The sequence below is a fragment of the Gobio gobio genome (assembly GCF_949357685.1).
Source record: "Gobio gobio genome assembly, chromosome: 10".
Taxonomy (NCBI): Eukaryota; Metazoa; Chordata; class Actinopteri; order Cypriniformes; family Gobionidae; genus Gobio; species Gobio gobio.
Window position 1 is genome coordinate 20257074 of NC_137116.1, and position 22422 is coordinate 20279495.

At 35.9% G+C, this 22422-nt stretch overlaps 1 protein-coding gene across 1 annotated transcript in view; it reads left to right on the top strand.

Moving 5' to 3' along the window:
* Positions 1 to 22422, top strand: part of mtor (mechanistic target of rapamycin kinase) — a 479149-nt gene that overhangs the window by 189604 nt on the left and 267123 nt on the right. Inside the window, exons 19-20 of the mRNA XM_079827620.1 lie at positions 9749 to 9999; positions 17508 to 17594. Of these exons, the coding sequence (XP_079683746.1) occupies positions 9749 to 9999; positions 17508 to 17594 (338 nt within the window). The remainder of the gene's footprint in view (positions 1 to 9748; positions 10000 to 17507; positions 17595 to 22422) is intronic.

The following is a 22422-nucleotide window of genomic DNA, read 5'->3' on the forward strand; positions in this document are numbered from 1 at the left end:
GGACCTAACCCTCATTTAAAAAAAACTGTCATAACATGAACACAAACACACAAAGGTCAACTTAAAGGCAACCCGTCAAAATAAAAGTTTGGTTTAACGTGAAGAAATTGACTGAATATATTAGGCTACTGTTGTACCCTACAGTAGATTTAACTACATCAGGGTGTCCGCGGGGTTGTAAAAGGTAGTAAAAGGTAGTAAATGAAATTAGCCAAAATTAAGGGCATTAAAAAGTAGTAAAAAGTAGCAAACGTCATCTGACGAGGTATTAAATTTCCGAGCCCAATTTTTTTTAGATACATTTTCAATTTGTGTAAAGTACAGGCCTTTTTTTTTTCTAAAACTCACGTGGATATGTTGAGAGTAGGACCTGCGCGATATCATGTGAGGTGGTGTTCATTCGCGCGCGCGCTGAAACAAACTGGGTACCCGGCTGGCTTGCTGCCAAGCATGTACGCGAGCTCGCTTCCATTCAGTAATTAAAGCATGGGGAAATGCAAGTTTTCGGACCTCTGGCTGGAGGACTCACGATTTAAAGACTGGCTTAGGCCAGTAGTTTGCAACAGCCGCGAGGCTTATTGCCACGTTTGCAAGAAGACAATTAATATAACCTGGGTGGGGGTGAATGGCGTCAAATCGCATATGTAATCGTATAGCAGCCACCAAGCTAGGATGCGCGGACGTAGCGAGCAGCTTCCCATATCAATGTTCTGCGCTACGGATGCATCAACGATCTCAACCTCCACTGCTTTGCCCTCAACCCCGACTGCTCTCCCGATTCAAACCACTGCCAGTAGCCTAACGTTACAGTCCTAGCAGCTTCATCAACAGGTGCGCGACAGACGTCAGACAGCAGACGCTATGCCCTATCACCACCGCTATTGCGAGCTGAGGTGCTGTGGTGTTTAGACCTTGCAACTAAACACCACTCTTTATATTTGAGCGATGGCATTGAAGAGCTGTTTCGATATATGCAAGTTGCTTAAAGCTGGGCATACACTGTGCGATTTCAGCAAGGTTATCTACTCACACTGTACGGGTAGATCGCATGCGATGTAAAGCCAAAGCTCACGGTTTATGTGCTCACACTGTGCGGATCGTCAATCGCGACTTGTCTGCTCACTATACGAGTGAAATATGCGCGAAACCTATAACAGAGAGATTTTGTGCACACAGACACACATACAAAAAACATTGTGTTCATTGCCCCCACCACATTAATTTTGGCCTGAATAACTGTTATTAGCTACATATTTGGCCTGTTTTGTTTGGATGACCAACTCTCACAATCTGCGTGAAAGCTGCGGGACACAGGACAGCGTGGAGAGAACGCACATGATGTGCTTTGGAAGTTTACTTGTTAGAGAAAATAACAAGCACCGTTTTGTTTGACATCAATTAATTCTCACTATTAATGCAATAAACTCAAAACCAAAAGGTAGCTATAACTGCTGCGTATCTCCTGAACACTTCAATAGGCCTAATGGTCTGTGCTTGACTGTTAGCGTTTATCTGCTTATTTAGTTCATTCAGTTTAATTAACCCATAGCAATTTAGGCTATTGAAACTGTGTGAACTGTTGTTCTCCGGTTTTCAGTTAGTCAGAATGACAGTTCTTGCATGAATAGGCCCAATATACCCAAGTCTAAAGTTTAAAATATTTAATTTACAACTATTAATATTAATTTATATCTTAATCTATTTATTTTTATTAGTGTTTATTTAATTTTCAACTAATTAAATTAAATTAATTTAAATCTTAATTTATTTATTTTTACTGGGCAACCGCAGGGTAGGCGATGATAGCCATCATATATCCTGCCATACCCAGCTGATGCGAAGTGTATGTGAATTTATATCCACACAGGAGAAATCCCTAGGTGTTTCTCAATGTCAAGGATCCTTCCTCTGCAGGACTGGTCCTTCCAAGTCACTTCCTTCAGAGGCTAGGCGAGGCTCCTCTTAAGCATTCGGAAAACACGTAAATGGAACAGGCTAGCAAGTGCACGTCAGCCTCATTACGTCAGTGAAAAGGTCCGTTAGCCATCAATAACGTAATTTGTATAATATCAATACGCTTGTAATTTGTACTGTACTTAAAACTTTACTTATATTTACTTATACTTTACTTATATTTATAACAAATGTTTGGTAACGTAAATACTTACACTTGAAAGCATATTGCCCCGTTAACGCTCCGACTCCACCAACGTCCGATATTTAGTATTTTTTGAACAAGATAGCAAAGCTGCGCGCATAGGATTGTGGGTGATTTGAGAACGCTAAGTCCGCGAAGTCTACTCGTATGCATCCTTTCCTGTATATAGCATATTTTTCGAACGAAGGACTCAAACTTTGGTTGAAATTCCAAGGATCCTCGACATTGGAACAGCCCTTCGACGGACGTCGATGACGTAGCATCCTCGGAATTCTGGCATCTGAGGATCCTTCCTTGACATTGAGAAACGCCTCCTGTCTAGGCTCTGCCCCGGGACGGCCGGGTTGTGTCGAGCCATTCATTAATCTGATTGTTTTATGAATAAAAGATGAAATGTAGCTGCAATAAATGCGTTAAGAATCCGTGGCAGCGCAGGACTATATATTCTGCTGTGCAGTACTGAGGAAGAACTAATGATGGAACAATTTGATCTTCGGCTGACCAATCAGCAGAAAGGGGCAAGGTTATTTTCGTAAACGAAAACTGAAACGAAGACTAAAACTATTGGTCAAAAAACATTTTCATAAACTGAAATAAAATTAAATAATCATAATAAATGAAAAACTAAACGAAACTAACAACTCTTACTGAAAAACTAACTGAAATAAAATAATAATTAGCAAAAAGAAATATTCGTTTTCGTAATTAATAAGCTCTCTGTGGCGGAAAATCTGACTTGTGGCGGTTGAGGGAATGTCTGTTTATGGCGCTACTGCGCGTGAGTTGAGGAGATTAACCGCTGTCCTGTGACGGAACGCGAGCAGTGAACACACATCGCTAGTCCTAAACGGCTGTTCACAAAGAATGCGTTCGTGGCAGTGAAATGGGAAATGACACAGGGTAACGAGACTCATGTTGAACTTGAGTTCACTGCTTTTAGAAAGCCGTTTCATACGTTACACGATGAGAGACGCAGGTTGCTACTGTGTGTTTGAGATTTTATGTTTGTAATATTGACAGGCTCAAAGGTGTTATCATTGTTTTTACAAATCATTTACTACTAATAATATTATTATCCGTGTGGAGACATTTCCCCACAACGTAGGGAATTCCAGGACACACACACACACACACACACACACACACTCTCTCTCTCTCTATGAACACATTACCTGTTACTGTCATTTCTTTATCCTGTAGAAACGTCTTACATTTATATTCAATTACACGCCGTTATCCCTTTACAGTTACTATTCTCATAAAATACTTGAATTACATGTTGACATTTAAAACTAAATTTAGCGAGTAAAGCAGATTTTGCAGCTACATGAACGTTTTTGCACTGAATATTAATTGTCTCCCTCTCTAAAGCGTTCTGTCTGTTTGACGCGCATGCGTGCGCTCACTGCGCCGGCGCTCGTTCAGTGAAGTTACTTTCAGGACCAGGACGCTCTTTCATGCAAAATGGAAATACTTGCGTGAATTAGTAACATTTACAGATGAGGATATAACTGCAGTTCTCTATATAGATCAGTGGATATAACCTGTAAAATGAACGTTTTTTTTAATCATAAATTGATTTTAAAAATCTTGTATAATATGACAAGTTGTGTTTGTTTGCTTGGTTTTATTGAATATATAGCCTATGATTTATTTTTTGCCATGAATATAGCCTTAGATGCTGACATGGCATTAAATAAAACAATCTGTATTCCATTATTTTATTTTTATTATTAAGATGTCTGCATAAGAACTCTAATCTGTGCAAACATTTAACTTTGCTGAAATTAAAAATCTTGATTTGATCTCTACACTGCTTTCTGGTAACTCTGCTAAACTATAATTACTAAAACTGAAACGAAATATATAAAAACTAAATAGAAATGTGTTTACAAAATAAAAACTAAACTAAAACTAGCAAAACAATTTATAAAACTAACTAAAACTAAACTGAATTTTAAAGCAAAATTGAAAACCATAATAAAATAAAAATAATTTAAAAATGCAAAACTATAATAACCTTGGAAAGGGGCGTATAATTCCCGCCCACGTCTAGAAATCTAATATTCAAACCATTTATACATTTTTCACCTCTGAACGAAAAACGAAAAATTAATGTTTAAAAAACGAAAAAGGAAACTTTTTTTTTTTTTATACCCGTTTCTATAAGGAAAATCGAATGAACGAAAAAGTACATGGACCGTACTGACTACTGGAACTACTACTACTACACTCTTTCAAGTGTAAAACAGTTTGGATAGTTGTTAATATGAGAATTATGATGCATTATTTAAGAGTTTTAAGTATTGTATAACATGAGTAGCTCTCTGCGACTTTCATTTTTTAAAAAGTAGCTCTCAAAGGAAAAAAGGTTTGTCTAGACACAGTGGGCTCTAAGCACGCTAATGTGAGTTCACATCAACATAATTAATCACAGACGCATAGAAGAGGCCGCCCATCCAACACGCATTCTCCAGAACAAACAGAGCACATCTTCATTTTATTTTTATCTTTCCAGAAACCCAGCCAATACTCTTGGGTAGCGTGCTCACAGATTGTTTGGCTTTTCACAGAGATATGTACACACATTCATCCTTTTATTGGTGACTTTCTTTGTTGATTTATTTTTAATTTTTGCGATTTCATACTCTGACCTAGCCTGGTTAAAACCAGACCATTCTCAGTAGTAACTGAGTTATGGTCTGGCAAAGCTTCATAGACAAATCATTTCCAAAGAGGCGTCACCAACGGACGTCGCTCAAATGCCTCTGGGCTCAATTGGATAGACCTAAAACCAATCAGAGCTACGAAGGAGATGACGTATGCAGAGCGACGGAGAAACATCTGAGACTCTGGCCATTTCTCAATATGCGTTCTTGTCTGTACTTGTGTTCTCAAAAAGGAAATGTCCCCGGTTTCCATTTCAGAAATCTGGTCACCTTACCTAAACCACATATTAATGTTTTATACATTATTTTTTAAATGTAAATGAAAAGAGGCAGGGTGTTTTATACTTTGTTTTATTATAATATAAGATAATCAATGTAGGCCTAGCTACGTGTTGCCTGAACCACACTTGTGTGGCTATTATGTTTAAGATATTTTTTTTTTAATGCAATGAGGCAGTGGTGTTTTATGACACATTTCGTACGCGAACTTCTGTCTTGCGTCCGTGACTTGCCAAGTTTGACTCCGGAGAACGAACTCCCGAGGACGGGAGGACACTAGTCCGCCTACTCTGCTAATGGACAAGCAGCGTTCTTGACAGTATCACTCAGTATATATTTGTATATTTTAGGCTACAATAAAACAAAATATATGATAAAACACCACTCTGCCTCTTTTCATTTTCATAAAAAAAAATATTAAACATATTATAGCCACACAAATGTAGTGCAGGCAATGCATATTATCTACAATGCATGTATATAACAAAACGAAATATAAAAAAACCCGGCCTCTTTTCATTTGACATTACATTTTTGTTAAATGTCAGTTTATGTGTGATCTATAGCCATTATAAAAGGTATAAGAAGCTGTACAATAAATAAAGCAATTCAGTCAAACAAATTCAGCGTTAGGAGACTACAACAGTAAAGTTTAATAGCTTCAAAATATAAAGTTATGAAATTTCACTTTGCCCTCAGACAAAACGATCTGTCAGGGAACAAATTGTAGATTAATGAGAGCAAAGATCAGCCGTTAGATCTACACAAGACGAATCATATCTTATGTTTAACCACTACAGAGACATCAGAGCCAGCGGCAGATGTCAGAAGGACTGGCCGAGTTAAGGCTGCTCTCGGCGGGGTTAATGAGCTTTGAGCGCCGCTGATCCACTGGAGCTCTCAACCCCGAAAACGGCAGATCAAATTTTCAAAAAGGTGCTCTCTTTATAAATAAACCACAGATTTGAGCTTTAAACAACTACATTCTCGCCTGAAAAGGACTTAAAACTATATTTTGTGAAACATTAACACTACCAGAGGGCTCTCACTAAGACCCATTCGTTTAGCCACAAAAGGGGCAAGCTGGTATATCAGACTTTTGCCGAATCGCTGTCTTACCGACTGGATAACATCTTTTTAGATTTTGAAGGCTTCGAGTGTTGTTCTTTGCTCAGGTTTTAACGACAAGGAAAAGTTTAAAGCGCTTAAAACAGACGCTGATTCGAACGAGTGATGTTCCACGGCGGCATCCATCTTTGGAATGTTATGTACAAAATCTGCTTTACCAGCGTTGCTGTGCTGTTGTCATCGTGTAAAGCCCACCCCAGCATTTCTGATTGGTGCCGCAATTTCGACGGATTAGAAATGGGTTTGAATAGGCTCTTTGCCAGACTACTTGCAGAGCAAATCTAAATTTGCCGGAAGTAGTCTGGGATTTCCCAGGCTAACTCTGCCCGAGTACAATAATGTATTTTAAAAGGTATGATTAAAGTAGATAAAATTGCAACGCCATTTCCTTTTCCGCCCATATCATTATTTTCCAAATTTCATATGCATGTGCCCAAACATCAGAACGAACAGTTCTCAGTTATCAGATAAAGACGTTTGTTCTCTCATTGTTGTGAACACAGTGGCCAAGTACAACATGTCCACTATTTCTCAATCCAGAACGTTAATGGAATGAACCCTGAATACAAGTTATAACAGCATATTCAACATTTAAGACTTTTTAATTTCTCTTTCACTTGCCCCTTCAAAAAATGCTGAGCCCTGAGTATACATATTTAAAATGAAAGTCTGTGGGACAAGGGTTTATCGGCTCTTTTTTTCTTATCAGTGCCAAAGAGACTCAAATAACACTGTCGTTTTTTATCAGATAGATGTCAGACTTTCGCGAGCCACATCATTATCCGCTAATGCGACCACGCCCACGGAGCACGTGCTCTTTCAGATTCAAATTCAACTCAAACTACTTTTGCAGTTGTATGAATTTGTAGAACTTTTAAAAGGTTAAAGTTTTCCTGATTTTCATTGGCGACTGCTCGTTCTGATGCCATTTTATTTTGGCTCTAGAGTCATACATTTAGCTGTACTAGTCACATGGCATTTGATATGATTGGCTTAAAACTGTTCTGTGGTTCAATGAGCAAAGACTGAAGACTGAGTGGGTCATTAGTGTCTGGCCTCATTAGTCGTTCTTCAGAGTATCAGAATCCACCAGCTTAGAGCTTCATCTCCTGTTGTGCAGAGAGAATAAATAGTTTTAACAGCAGGGCCTCATCTCATAAAGAAGCATGAAGCAGGATGTGTGGATATCTCTCGAGTGATGCATTATGATAAAGGTCACGTCTGGGGCAGCTGTCTGGGTCTGTACTTTTTCTCCAGTCCAACTTTAAGAAAAATCTTCTCATAGGCAGAGAACTGCCTGCTGAACCTCTTATTGTTATAACAGAGCAATGGGATGTTTAATGAGCTGAAGGTGAGCTCAGTAAATGGTGTGCAGGAAGAACGTTTATACACGGCTATCAGGATCTTGAATAATTTTGGTCAGTAGCTTATTTAGAAGACTTTCATTACTAATCATTTATTTCTCCAATTCAAATATTTAAAAAAACTCTCTCATTAATAGACAGAAGAAAACGGAGACGGAATAATTCCATAAGAATTTTGGCAGCATATCCATGACAATTGGAGAAATCTACCTGCAAAGCTACAGTACTATGTAACATATTAGACATATGTGTAACTCTTGTAACTCTTGTGAAAAAGATATCATTATAATGTGAGGATGTTTTCAAAAATAATGTTCTCAGTAGATCAATTGATCAATTAACTTCTATTAACGAAGTCAAATTGATATTTGGTGTGACCACCTTCTGCCTTTTAGACAGCTTTTGTCCATGGTACACTTGAACACAGCTTTTTTAAATTTAATTCATAAAATACATACAGAAATTGTACAAAATGCACATATTGAGAAATATCAACAAAACACTATAGACAAACAGCAATATAATGGAAGATGAGAGAACGAAAAGGGGAAAAAAGGGAAAAACAAACAAAAAGGTAGTGAAAAGAAAGATCTTGTAATTAGAAATATATGTCCTTTGGGAGTTGTTAAATGTTCTTTTAAAGGGTAATTAGTAATTTAACATCTGGGCCCACACCCACCAAACCCCTGTTCGGAATACCTGCTATTACCTAGAAGTTCTTTCCTCCCCATTGTAAGCCATAGAGGGTTTTTGTTTTTGTTTTGTTATTTTCCTCACAGTCCTACGGCTATCCCTACACATCCCACCGTTGTCCTGTGCACACAGCTTTTTAAGGTATCTTTGCAGGTTGACTTCTGAAAATTGTCTTGGAGATGTTCCCTGTTCTTATTAATTTAGTCTCTTTATGTAATCCCAGACTGACTTGATGTTGGTGAAATCAGATCTTTATGTGGACCACTCTGTCTGTTGTCTGACTCCCTATGCTTACAAAAATCTTAGTTAATAGCAAAATTATTGTTTGGAAATGTAAACTAATATTTCCTTGTGATGCCTTGTTTCAGCCACAGAATAAAGATAATTGTGACTTTTTAATCTTTTGTGACAATTGATTTTGTCTTTTAATTCTGAGAAAAAAATGTCAGTATTGCGAGATAGAAACTTGCAATTGCAAGAAAAGTCAGAATTGCACATTTATATCTCACAATTCTTAAAACATTTTTGTTGAAAAATCTAAAGCACAGAAGACCTTTGCACAGAAATATAGTGTACTATATACTGCAGTTGTAGTATAATGTTCTGTCAACATTGGGGAAGAATATTCAATAAGCATATTTGAAAACTGTTAAGGGAAAAAAACTGCCTGAGTAAACACGTTTTGTTTTTGGGTGCTCTCATATGTGATTAATACTGCCAATTTTTTTGTTTTAATTATTAAATTAAAAACTGTCCCCTTTTTTACTTTATTTCAGAGTTTTTTAGAGTCGTTACTGACTTACTAATTCAGAAAAAAAGCATGTCATGCATAATCATGACCGATCATTGTTTACATCATTGATCGTTTTGGTCACTTTTGAGTACTTGTTCTCATCCCTAGTATAATAATATGTATTATATGTAGTTAGTGTTATGTTGTAATGCTTAATATTTGAAACGGCCCAATAAAATGATAAACATAAACAAGTAAATATTTTAATGCGGATATTAATATATTAATGCTTATTTTAAAAAAATATTTGTTTTAGGAATTTAAATTCTTTTTGAGTTTTGTTTTTCAAACAATATTTTAAAAAGATGAGAATATTCATTAGAAATTATTTGGGAATACAAAATATTCTTAACTTTAAACTTAAATTAGAAAATAAGATGAAAGTAGGAGTAAAGAATGTTATTCTTAAGAGTGTTTCAGGAACCTGGCCCCAGAATATCATAGATACAGTATACACCCTAACCCTCAGTATAAACTGCTATGATTTCACAAGTTTCACAATTTAAATGCAAATGTAAGGTAAGCAACCAACATGCTCTGAAGTGACCACCCACATGAAACGCTTAATATTCTTTATGCAAAAAGTTTGTCACTAACCCACACCCCCTGCAGCCTCCACCCTGACTTTAACATATACCATTTTGAATCTTATTACTCTCAACAGCTGACTACAGTACCAGTGAGATGCTGGTCAACATGGGCAACCTGCCACTAGATGAGTTTTACCCAGCAGTTGCCATAGTGACTTTGATGCGTATCCTGCGTGACCCATCGCTGTCCAATCACCACACCATGGTGGTGCAGGCCGTCACCTTCATTTTCAAATCGCTTGGCCTGAAATGTGTGCAGTTCCTGCCCCAGGTTATGCCCACCTTTCTCAACGTCATCAGAGTGTGTGATGCCAGCATCAGAGAGGTACAATTCTGTAAATATAAATAGTAAAGCTTTTTTAGTGCAATGAGTTTCTGTTGATCTTTCTGGACACTCTTTTGTTTATGAGGTAATGCTTTCTACAAAAAATATTTCAAATTGAACATTGAAATCCAGAAATTGATCACACTGAAGTGCAAAAATATGTTGATGCTTTGCCAACACATTGCAATACATAACGTGTTCTTCTGTTACTGTGGTGTATTGTCTTTGACAATCAATCAATGAGGCTTGTCTTTTTTTTTAAGTAATATTCCGGGTTAAGATAAAACAACAGCTTTTATAACAATGTTACTTACCACAAAAAAACAGAAGGATTTAAAAACATGTGTGAAGCTAATCAATAACATTTCTTTAAAAAAAATATTTAATTCAAATCGACTGAGCTGAAGTTTTATCATGATAAAATTATAAATTCTTAACCTCTTCTCCAATAATAAATACTATTCTTAAATGCTCAATAATAAATAAAATTCTCAAAACCTTTTCTCAGATGATAAATCAAATACAAATGCAATTTCATTTCTTCATTTGGGGAAATACAAACTGTGACAAAAATACAGTTAAATATCATTATTTTGACCACACACACACACACACACACACACACACACACACACACACACACACACACACACACACACACACACACACACACACACACACACACACACACACACACACACACACACACACACACACACACACACACACACACACACACACACACACACACATGTTTGTTTTTGTGAAATGTGAGGACATTCCATAGGCGTAATGGTTTTTATACCGTACAAACCGTATTTTCTATCCCCTTACACTGCCCCTGCCCCTATACCTAGCCCTCACAGGAGACTGTGCAGTTCACTTTCTGTGAAAAAAACCTTGTTCTGTATGATTTATATGCATTTTGAAAAGTGAGGACATGGGGAACGTCCTCATATTTCACCCTCTTTTTGTAATACCTATGTCATACCCATGTCATTATACACATTTGTGTCCTGATATTTCACAAAAACATGCCCACACACACACACACACACACACACACACACACACACACACACACACACACACACACACACACACACACACACACACACACACAGCTGTTAATCTACCTCATCTACCCGCCACCCACTCAAACTTATGATTTGTAAATGTAAATTTATGTTCATTAACAAAAACAGTAGCATCTGTTTTGACAAAAAAATTTAATAGTGTAAAAATTGGTCTTCCATAGTATTTGGATCATGTTAACCACAGTTAAAACCACATATTGCACCTCACAACCATGGTAAAATTGTAACTTTTTTGTTGCGTTGGTATTTTGTTATGAAAAACAGTAACCTGAAGCCATTTAGTATATAATACAAATGCAGTAATATAATACAAAAATACTGCAATTACTGTGTATTACATTACTCCTTTAATACGTGTATGTGTACATTAATAATAGAATAAAATTTAATATGAATATTCAAAAATAAAGCCAAAATAAAGAAGAGGGTTTTTTTATTTTTACTTTTTATTATTAATAAAATAATATTATTATTATTATTATTATTATTATTATTATTATTATTATTATTATTATTATTATTATTATTATTATTATTATTAGTGTATTATTATCAGGACCCACAAATATTCCCCCATTGCATTATTATACATTATATTCAACGTTATATATAGTCGTTTAATGTAATAATGTCACTGAAACTCTAACTTAAAATGTTCCCCTCACGCATTACTCGTGCTTTCAATGCAGGCAGCATTCTCTCTGTGCTCGCTATGTTCCGCCTCTACTGCTATTAATGCACTATACATATAAGAATTAACCATCTAAAATGCTTTGAATAATTATACTATTAAAACTAAATGTGATCTGATGATTTAAATTATGTTTGCGCTCTCACTTTGAAGAGTGCCGTTCCGGCAGCACGTGCACTTCAGATGATCAATGCAATCAATCACAGTTCTAATCAGAAAACGTGTCAATGACTAATTCTCAAACTGTAAATGTTTACCTCATGCAAGAATTTTAATTCTGCGTTTTCTCACTCTCATGTTGTTTTCGCACGTCACGCAATCATTTGAACGTCTGTGTTTACTACAGTATGTGCATCGTTGTAAATCTGTTCATCATAAACCATCGTTCGTGTCTCTTCAGAAGACTTGGATTTGGATTAGACCACTCGATTAGTGCTTTTACAATGCCTTTATGACATTTATTGGATCTTTTAAGTTTGAGAGGAATGAGTTTAAATGGAGGGACTGATATCCCTCCGGTTTCATAAAGAATATCTGTGTTTGGAAGTTAAACGAAAAATGACATATTGGTGAGTACATGACAGAGTTTACATTTGTGGTAGCCTACATTTGTAAATTTGTGTTTGGGTGAATTATACCTTATAAATAGGTCTACTACAACAAGTTGAGCCTTGGATAAAACAACTCTATCGCGAATTATATCGTTTCCATCAACGATACATATCACATTTTTATATTGCGGTGTATCGTTTAATGATATAGCTTTACACCCCTAGTTACTACAGTAAATCATGGTATACAGGGAGTGCAGAATTATTAGGCACGTTGATTTTCTGATCATATTTTTTTTCCAGGCACATTTGACCAATTCCAAACCACAGTAATCCTAATAACTACTATTGATTGGTAACACTTTATAATAACTACACGCTATGAAGTATTAGTTAAGCATTAGTAAGTAGTTAATTCATCATTTATAAAGCATTAATAGACATTACTAAGCAGTTTATAAATGCGTTATTCTTGATTTATAAGCAAATCTATAATGTGTTTAATGATTGTAATTTCATACTTTATAAATTATTTATCATTTTATCATTTCTAAATTAAGCATTACATTATTTACAAACCAGTTATTTAGGAGTTGTCAGTGGTTCATCAGTAATTCATGATTAATTCAGGTAGTTCTAAAACATAGTTGTCATTTAACTATTTCTGTGAGCTCATCTAAAGGACTATTTATGTCTATATATGTTTATGTATGTTTATACTATATATGTTTATATTTATTTGTGTAAAACTTTTACAAAGGAGATTTAAAGGCTCAGTTATCTTCTGCACTGCTGTTCTCTAATGTTTTAAACTCAGTACTGTTTTGACACTGCAAAATATTGTAATATATTATTATTGTTTTATCTGAATTTTATTTGTTGTATTTTGGCGCTCCTTAAGTGTAATCCACTGGTACATTTTTATTCAGCAATGTTTACACTTTACAGAAATGTATTTTTTATATCAGATTGCAGAGGCTTAGTTTAATATTACTGCAGTTATGTTTTCTGGTGGTCTACAGGAATATTATATTCTATGACATTGAAGAGGTTTAATTTTAATTTTATATTAAGTTACTAGTTGTACAGTTTCCATTTTGCATTTTGATATACAGATTTCTATGTGCTATTTTCCTCTGTGTTGTGTTTGTTTCCTTTTTCTGTTCAGAAGATAACTGAGCCTTTAAATCTCCTTTGTAAAAGCTTTACGCGGCATAAATAGTCCTCACTTTAGATGAGCTCACAGAAATAGTTAACTGACAACTAAGTAAATGTTTTATAACTACCTGAATTAATCATGAATTACAGTAGAAATACAGCATTTATTAACACACTGAGTAACTATTACTATATGTCTAAATAGTAAGATGTATAAATGCATATTTAAATAGTTTATTAATCCTTTACTTACACTTTTTAAATTATCTGATGAACCACTGACAACTCCTAAATAACTGGTTTGTAAATAATGTAATGCTTAATTTAGAGATGATAAATTGACCATTTATAAAGTATGAAAATACAATTATTAAACACATTATAGATATGTTTATAAATCAAGAATAAAGCATTTATAGCTGTATTTATAAACTGCCTATTAATGTCTATTAATGCTTTATAAATGATGAATTAACTATTTACTAATGCTTAGCTAATGCTTCAAAGCGTGTAGTTATTATAAAGTGTTACCCTATTGATTTAGTATTTAATAATGTATAAGTGATATATAATTGTTCATGAAGGCTGGAAATGAAAATCACCTTATATTCAGGTGTGCAGAATTATTAGGCATGTTTTCTTTTACAGATAAATTGAGCCAAAAAAGAGATTTAACTCAGACTGAAAAGTCAAAAAGTATTAAATGCCCATGAGAAGGATGCAATACTAATGCAATACTAGACATTGCAGTTAAGGCATGACCATTGGACAGTGAAATGCTCGTTGGGTCAGCAGGGTCAGACAAAAACATGTGGTGAAGAAAAGACACCTGTTAACTGCAAAATAATTAAGAATTAAGGTGAAGAATTAAGGGTGAAAACATCAGGAACCCTTTAGTCTCCAGCGCCACCATTTTCCAAAGCTGCAACCTACCTGGAGTCTCCAGAAGTGCAAGGTGTCAGGATCTCAGAGACTTCAGTTAGGTAAAGAATCCTAAAAAATGACCCCCACTAGATAAGAATCACAAGCTGAAGTTTTGTAAAATACATGAAGAAGGTTTTTTTTATAGGCTTTATGGACAGATAGGTTGAGAATGACTCTTGAAGGACCAGCACCACATCCTCTAGTACCACTGTTTGAAGAATTCATCTTCCAGAATCTGGCAGTACGTTTTGGGAGTTCATTTTAGTCCATCCTGAAGTCCGTTTTGAAGAGATGGACTAAAAATGAACTCCCAAAACGTACTGCCAGATTCTGGAAGATGAATTCTTCAAACAGTGGTACTAGAGGATGTGGTGCTGGTCCTTCAAGAGTCACTCTCAACCTATCTGTCCATAAAGCCTATAAAAAAAACCTTCTTCATGTATTTTACAAAACTTCAGCTTGTGATTCTTATCTAGTGGGGGTCATTTTTTAGGATTCTTTACCTAACTGAAGTCTCTGAGATCCTGACACCTTGCACTTCTGGAGACTCCAGGTAGGTTGCAGCATTGGAAAATGGTGGCGCTGGAGACTAAAGGGTTCCTGATGGTTTCACCCTTAATTCTTCACCTTAATTCTTAATTCTTTTGCAGTTAATAGGTGTCTTTTCTCCGCCACATGTTTTTGTCTGACCCTGCTGACCCAACGAGCATTTCACTGTCCAATGGTCATGCCTTAACTGCAATGTCTAGTATTGCATTAGTATTGCATCCTTCTCATGGGCATTTAATACTTTTTGACTTTTCAGTCTGAGTTAAATCTCTTTTTTGGCTCAATTTATCTGTAAAAGAAAACATGCCTAATAATTCTGCACACCTGAATATAAGGTGATTTTCATTTCCAGCCTTCATGAACAATTATATATCACTTATACATTATTAAATACTAAATCATTATTAAATCCTCCTGTCAACTCTCATGAAGATGGGCATCTCAGGAACTGCTCTCCAGTGGCTCAAGTCTTACCTCTCAGGTAGGTCCTTCAGGGTGTCATGGAGAGGTGAAGTGTCTAAATCACATCATCTAGCCACTGGTGTTCCCCAGGGCTCAGTGCTTGGACCACTTCTCTTCTCCATCTACATGTCATCACTGGGATCGGTCATTCAGAAACATGGCTTTTCCTATCACTGCTATGCAGACGACACTCAACTCTACTTCTCATTTCAACCAGATGATCCCACGGTTGGTGTTCGTATTGCTGCCTGCCTAACAGACATTTCTGCCTGGATGAAGGAGCATCACCTGCAACTCAACCTTGCAAAGACTGAACTGCTTGTGGTCTCAGCCAACCCAGCACCTCATCACAATCTCTCCATTCAGCTAGGATCATCAACCATAACTCCGTCCAGGACAGCCAGGAATCTTGGAGTTGTGATCGATGATCAGCTAAAATTCACTGACCACATTACTGCAACAACCCGGTCCTGCAGATTTGCATTATACAACATTAGGAAGATTAGACCCTTCCTATCTGAGCAGACCACACAACTCTTGGTCCAAGCTCTTGTTCTCTCCAGACTGGACTACTGTAATGCTCTTCTAGCAGGCCTTCCGGCATGCACTATCAAACCCTTGCAACTGATCCAGAATGCAGCGGCGAGGGTGATCTTTAACGAGCCGAAGAAGGCGCACGTCACGCCTCTCTTCATCAGACTCCACTGGCTACCAATAGCCGCTCGCATCAAATTCAAGGCACTGGTACTCGCCTTCAAAGCAACCACTGGCTCTGCACCAATTTACCTTAACTCGCTTGTTCAGACATACACACCCTCCAGGAGTTTGCTTTCTACCAGTGAACGACGCCTTGTGGTGCCATACCAGAGAGGCATGAAATCACTGTCACGGACCTTTTCCTGGACTGCCCCCACCTGGTGGAATGACCTGCCTATCTCAATTCGAGCAGCCGAGTCTGTAGCCATTTTCAAAAAACATCTAAAGACGCATCTCTTCCAGCAGCACCTGACCAATCAAGAATAGCACTTAACATTTTTCTGTCTGTCTAATTTATAAAAAAAAAAAAAAAAAAAAAAAAAAAAAATCCTATGTGTTCTGTGTTAGATTAACTGAGACTTGTTACAGCACTTGCATACTGTAGCCTCTGACTGTTGTAGTTGCTTCTATTGCTCTCATTTGTAAGTCGCTTTAGATAAAAGCGTCTGCTAAATGACTAAATGTAAATGTAAATCAATAGTAGTTATCAGGATTACTGTGGTTTGGAATTGGTCAAATGTGCCTGGAAAAAAAATATGCTCAGAAAATCAACTTGCCTAATAATTCTGCACTCCCTGTATGTTGGCGACTTGTGGATTGAGAAGCATTGTAACTGTATTGTGGCCCAATTAGATTATATATAAGGTCCATGCAGAAAGTGTCTTGTGACATATAGACAGCAAGCATAGGCTAAATGGAATAAGTAACTAGATTAAGTAACTAGTAACTCGATCTTCATAGAGAACAACTTTGCAATTTCTGCAGCATAGACCAGCGAGGCTTACTTAATGAATCCTGTCAATGCGGGAATATTGTGAGTTGGTCTTCCTTACTTGGGACAGGGCAAATAGATAACTTTTGAAAAGCAATTGCACTGGCTAGTCATGTTGGCGAGCTCCCTCCATAGCCCTTGATTGATGCCCATCTCATTTTATTTTGATTTAGTTTGAACATTTTATTTATTGTTTGAGATGGTTGAAATAATTTATGTATCAGTTGGACATTGAAATAGTTTTAATTTTGACTGGGTTATACTGGATTGATAATGAAATATCATATACAGTGTATTTTATAATATAGTTAAATTGCATTTAACATTTTATTCATTGAGCTGCCATTTTGAGAATTTAAGAGTTTATTATTTGATCATTAAATTTAATTTTGTTAAGAAAAAAATCCATACCTTGAATATCAAATCAGCTTCATGTACAGTAGCCTACTTCTGATTTTGGATTTTTTTTGCAATCAAGTTTTGGTTGTAACTATCCGGACATTTCTTTCTCTGTGCATCTTTCTCTAATTAAAATCTTTTTTCTTCAGTTCCTTTTCCAGCAGATGGGGATGGTTGTGTGCTTTGTCAAGATCCACATCCGGCCATACATGGATGATATCTTTACGCTAATTCGGGTAAGAGATTCATCCACACATCTAAACAAACTATTAGGCACTCAAAAATGTGCACTTAAAACTAGGGATGCAACCGATACCACATTGGCACAGTGGAATCGACGCAAGCGTTTCTCACAGACATCGCTGAAAAATGTGTAGTTCAGTCGGATATGCCAATAGCAAAGAAAGTAAAGCGGTGCACCTATTACTATGTTACTTGACGGAAGGGGAGCGAGAGAGAGATAGCACTTTTGAATGCGCTTGATTGCTGATCGCTCACTCAGCACACACGTGTCAGTTGGATTAAAACTAAACTTTATTTGTAAAGTAAAAACCTGTATGTGTTTTTTGTATAACGTGTTTTCCTACATTATTACTGGAAAATGTCATGTGATTACACTGGAGTGGCTCTAAATATGTGCTGTAGATTAAATGCAATAGGGCAAAAGAATGAGCAGTGAACAGAACAGTATAACAAAAGCAAAACACATTTTAGAGTGTGTTACAGTCTCCCGATAGCCAGAAATGACAATGCTACTGCAACACGCAGCGCCACGTATATGGCCCGCCAGTGATGAACAGTTGAGCATCTTTCTTCAGCAAGCAGACGCGCAAACTGTCGCAAATGAAATTCAAAGTTTGCTGTCACATCCTGAAAGCTCAATTATTCAAATATGTCAAATAAATTCAAAATCATATATCATATTCAATAAAGTAAAAATCATATAAATTGAAATCTGCAGTGTCCTGTTTTGAATAAAATTAAATGTGTTGTAATCAGAGGTGGTTACTGAGTAAAAATAAATAAATAAGTAATAAAAAAGGGGGAAAATCGTGCTCCGGAAATGACTGCATTGAATTAAAGGATGGGAGAACAAACGCGCAAAAATCACAAAAAGATGGAGACGGACAAGACGTGATGCAGCGTCAAAATAAAAGTTTTGTTTAACTAAAAGAAATTATGACAGAAATATATTACTAATGTAGGCCTACAATAGAATGTACTTGTCAAAATAATAGTAACAATAATAATACATAATTTAAACATTATTTAAGAATATCTTTTTTAATCCATGGTTTAATTTAGTAAATCTCTGTTTTGCAGCACTTTGCCAATAAATAAAAGAATAAAAGTTTGTTACATTTTATTTGATTGCCATGTTTTTGATAATATATTTGTATCAAATCATAAAAAGAAAAAAATTCACTTTATTATTCTTAAACATTTTAATAAATTAATGATGAAAATAAGTTGTTAATCTAATTCCTAATCATTTATTGAATTTATTTGATTAGACATGTTTTATTGATATTTTAATAAACTAAACAAACAAGTTTCAAATTTGTTATAATAAATCATTTGTTCAACCAAAAAAACCTGTTTTCATTCATTTAATGGCCATTTAAACTGATGATAATAATAACCCTAATTTAAAAATACAGTTTATTTATTAAATCATTGTTTAGTACTGTGCTGCTGTGAAACTCTGATGTTTTCTGAGATGGTTATCATAACCTGAAAATCTCATTCTATTACAAGGGAGAGTCCGTCCACCTCCCCCCCCCCCCCCCCCCCCTGCTGGTAACTCAGTTACTTTTACTCTGAGTAAATTTTTAATGAACTACTTTTTAATTTTACTTGTAGATTTTTAGACCGAGTTTTTTTTTTTTTTTTTTTTTTTTTTAAAGAATATTTTATTACTCTTTCCACCTCTGGTTGTAATGTTTTACTGATGACAAAACAGATGTCGCTCACTGAAGCTTTTATTCAGAATTACAGTGAATGGCTTAGTTCGAAAAACCAAAGCAGCGTTCTCTACGTGTTCCGTATCAGATAATCCAACTCCTTAACCTCATAAATTCAGAAGGAAAGAAAAGAACAGTAAATCACAACTATTCAGTTTGACTGTTTGATGCTACAGTATAATTACTCAGTACGTATCAAATTATCTGTAAAAGATAAAGCAATAGTGACAGTGACCTTAGCCTGGTTTCTCCCAAGGTTTATTTTTCTCCATTATGCCACCTGATGGAGTTTTGGTTCCTTGCCACTGTCGCCTTTGGCTTGGCTTGCTCAGTTGGGGACAAAATTTTCAACTAAATATCCAAATAAATTTAATTACTAAACTGTAATTAAAATTAAAGTGTAATTGTAATTAAAGTGGCTGTACAGCCGAATCAAAATCTTTTGCATTATTTTCCTGTTTCCTATTTCCTGCATTATTTTCGCTATATAAATATGGTTGACTTGACATGCTAAAAACACTGTTACTCACACTTGTGTGTTGCAACATTACTGTCGGATCCAATGTAGTTGTAGTTGGCACTTCAAAACGTCTTGTAATCCTTAGAGGTGTCTATTATTTTGTGTTTGCCTCTGTCTTTATTTACTACTACATGACATTCATGGATCTGTGTGTGGGGCTGAAGAGGCAGTGATGTAGAAGTAGGCGTTGAACTTTTGCAGAGGTGGTCTTTTGTCACACTATGTTATGTGACAAAATCCGAAACAAGTCATTATCTGAGCTCGGTTTCTATAAAAGCTGTATTTTGAGTAAGTTTTGAGATCTGAAACTCACAGGATATTTTTACAGTACAATAACCTCCGTCAAAAGATCAAGGAAAATTTGATTTCTTAATTCATAACCCCTTTAAAAGTGGTGAGCGCTATATTTCCTCACCAGTCCTGATGTCACAAGTCTGTTGCTTTCAGTGATGTGAACTCTTGAATTTGCATATATTGTGTGAATTGAAGATCAGATTTGTATTCTTTTTGTGGAGACACATTTATGTGGAAAAGTGTAAATTAAACTGTTTTAGCTGTTTTAATGGATAGCTATCTTCTCAGTAAAAAAAAGTGAGTCCATAGAGTCTTTGACACTTTGTTATTTTGTGGCTCAACAAGTAGAGAATATTGGATGCTTTATGAAGTACTTGATTCACTCTCTCCACTCGCATCACAACTCCCAATTCCACAGTTTTTTCACTGCTATTCAGCGTGGCTGTTGAACTTTGAATGCCACAGTGCAAAAATAATTATTTATTTGTTAATTGTTAATTTGTTTATTTTAATTAGTTTGTGAGAAAATTAATTTCTCAAGGCGCTTAACATAAAAATAGTAAAAAACAACAACAAGATCAAATACAACAATAACAGAGTATTATACTATAAATTTAACAAAAGACAAAATAATCCAAAACAACACAATATAAAAACAAGTCAAGTAAAAGCAATCCTAAAATAAAATGTTTTAAGACAAGTTTTAAAGATATCCAATGATTTTGCTTCCCTAAAGTCAGCTGGGAGAGAATTCCACAGTTTTGGATCATGTGCTGAGAAGGCCCTGTCACCCCTGGAACGGAGCCGTGTTTTAGGAACAGCTAATACCTAAGACCACCAGCTAAGACCACATTCAGAAAATCAAGCTGGTGTGTAAGGAGTAAAGAGATCGGCCAGATACTGGGGAGCTAAATCATGTAAAGCCTTATATGTTAGCATTAAGATTTTAAAATCTACACGATACCTGACAGGAAGCAAGAATAGGAGACGTTACATTGGGGCAACCCTGGCCCCTGTTAATATTCTAGCTGCAGAGTTTTGTAGATATTGTAATCTGTTAATAGAAGATTTAGATACTCCAACGAGGAGAGCATTACAATAATACATTTGTGAGAGAACAAAATAATTAATCAATCTTTCAGCTACAGAGAAAGACAGTATAGGTTGAATGCGTGCAATGTTTCGAAGATGAAAAAAGGAGGTCTTAAAGGATTAGTTCACTTTTAAATAAACTTTTGCTGGTAATTTACTCACCCCCATGTCATCCAAGATGTCCATGTCTTTCTTTCTTCAGTCGAAAAGAAATTAAGGTTTTTGATGAAAACATTCAAGGATATTTCTCCATATAATGGACGTGACCATCTTATCAGACGAACGTGATAATCTCTGAGCTCCGCCATAACTTTCGCTAAGTGAGGCCAAAATACGAGCGTGGTCATAGATATATTGTAGATGCCTCATTCTACTGATCCGTGCAGGCGCTAATGAGGCATCTACGTATTTGTTCGAAATTGTTAAAAATTTAAAAATTGTTAGACATCCTCAACTTAATCTCAGAGATACAATTGGAAAGATGAGAAATGTCTACGAATTGACCAGGTTTAGAATGTATGTAAATCTGTCATCAGCATAGAAATTATAACTGAGGTTAAGAGATCTTAAAAGCTATATAATATAAGAGGGTATATATAAATGCTAAAGAGCAAAGGACCGAGAACGGAGCCCTGTGGGACACCAGTACAAACAGGACCCACCTCAGATCTAAACCCACCCATAAAAACAAATTGACAGCGATCCCTAAGATATGACCAAAACCATTCCAAGTCAGTCTCAGATACACCAAAGACAGTTTCTAATCGGTTAAGTAAAAGCATGTGGTCAACGGTGTCAAAAGCGGAACTGAGATCTAATAAAATTAGGATCGACAAAGAGCCAGAATCGGAGGCTAGTAATAAGTCGTTAACGACTTTAACCAAGGCTGTTTCAGTGCTATGCATTTTCCTAAACCCAGATTGAAAGGGCTCGAACAAATTGTTAACCTTTGTTGACGAAAGTTACTAAAATTGTTTAAATCACTGTTTTGCTTTTTTAAAGGTCCCATGGCATGAAATTTTCATTTTATGAGGTTTTTGAGTTCCCCTAGCCTGTATATGGTCCCCAAGTGGCTAGAAATTTCGATAGGTGTAAACAGAGTTCTGGCCTTTGAGAAAATGAAAGCTCAGACGAGCCGATCTGAAGTCTTCCGTTATGTCGTCATACGAGAAAAGGTTACCTCCCCTTCCTCTG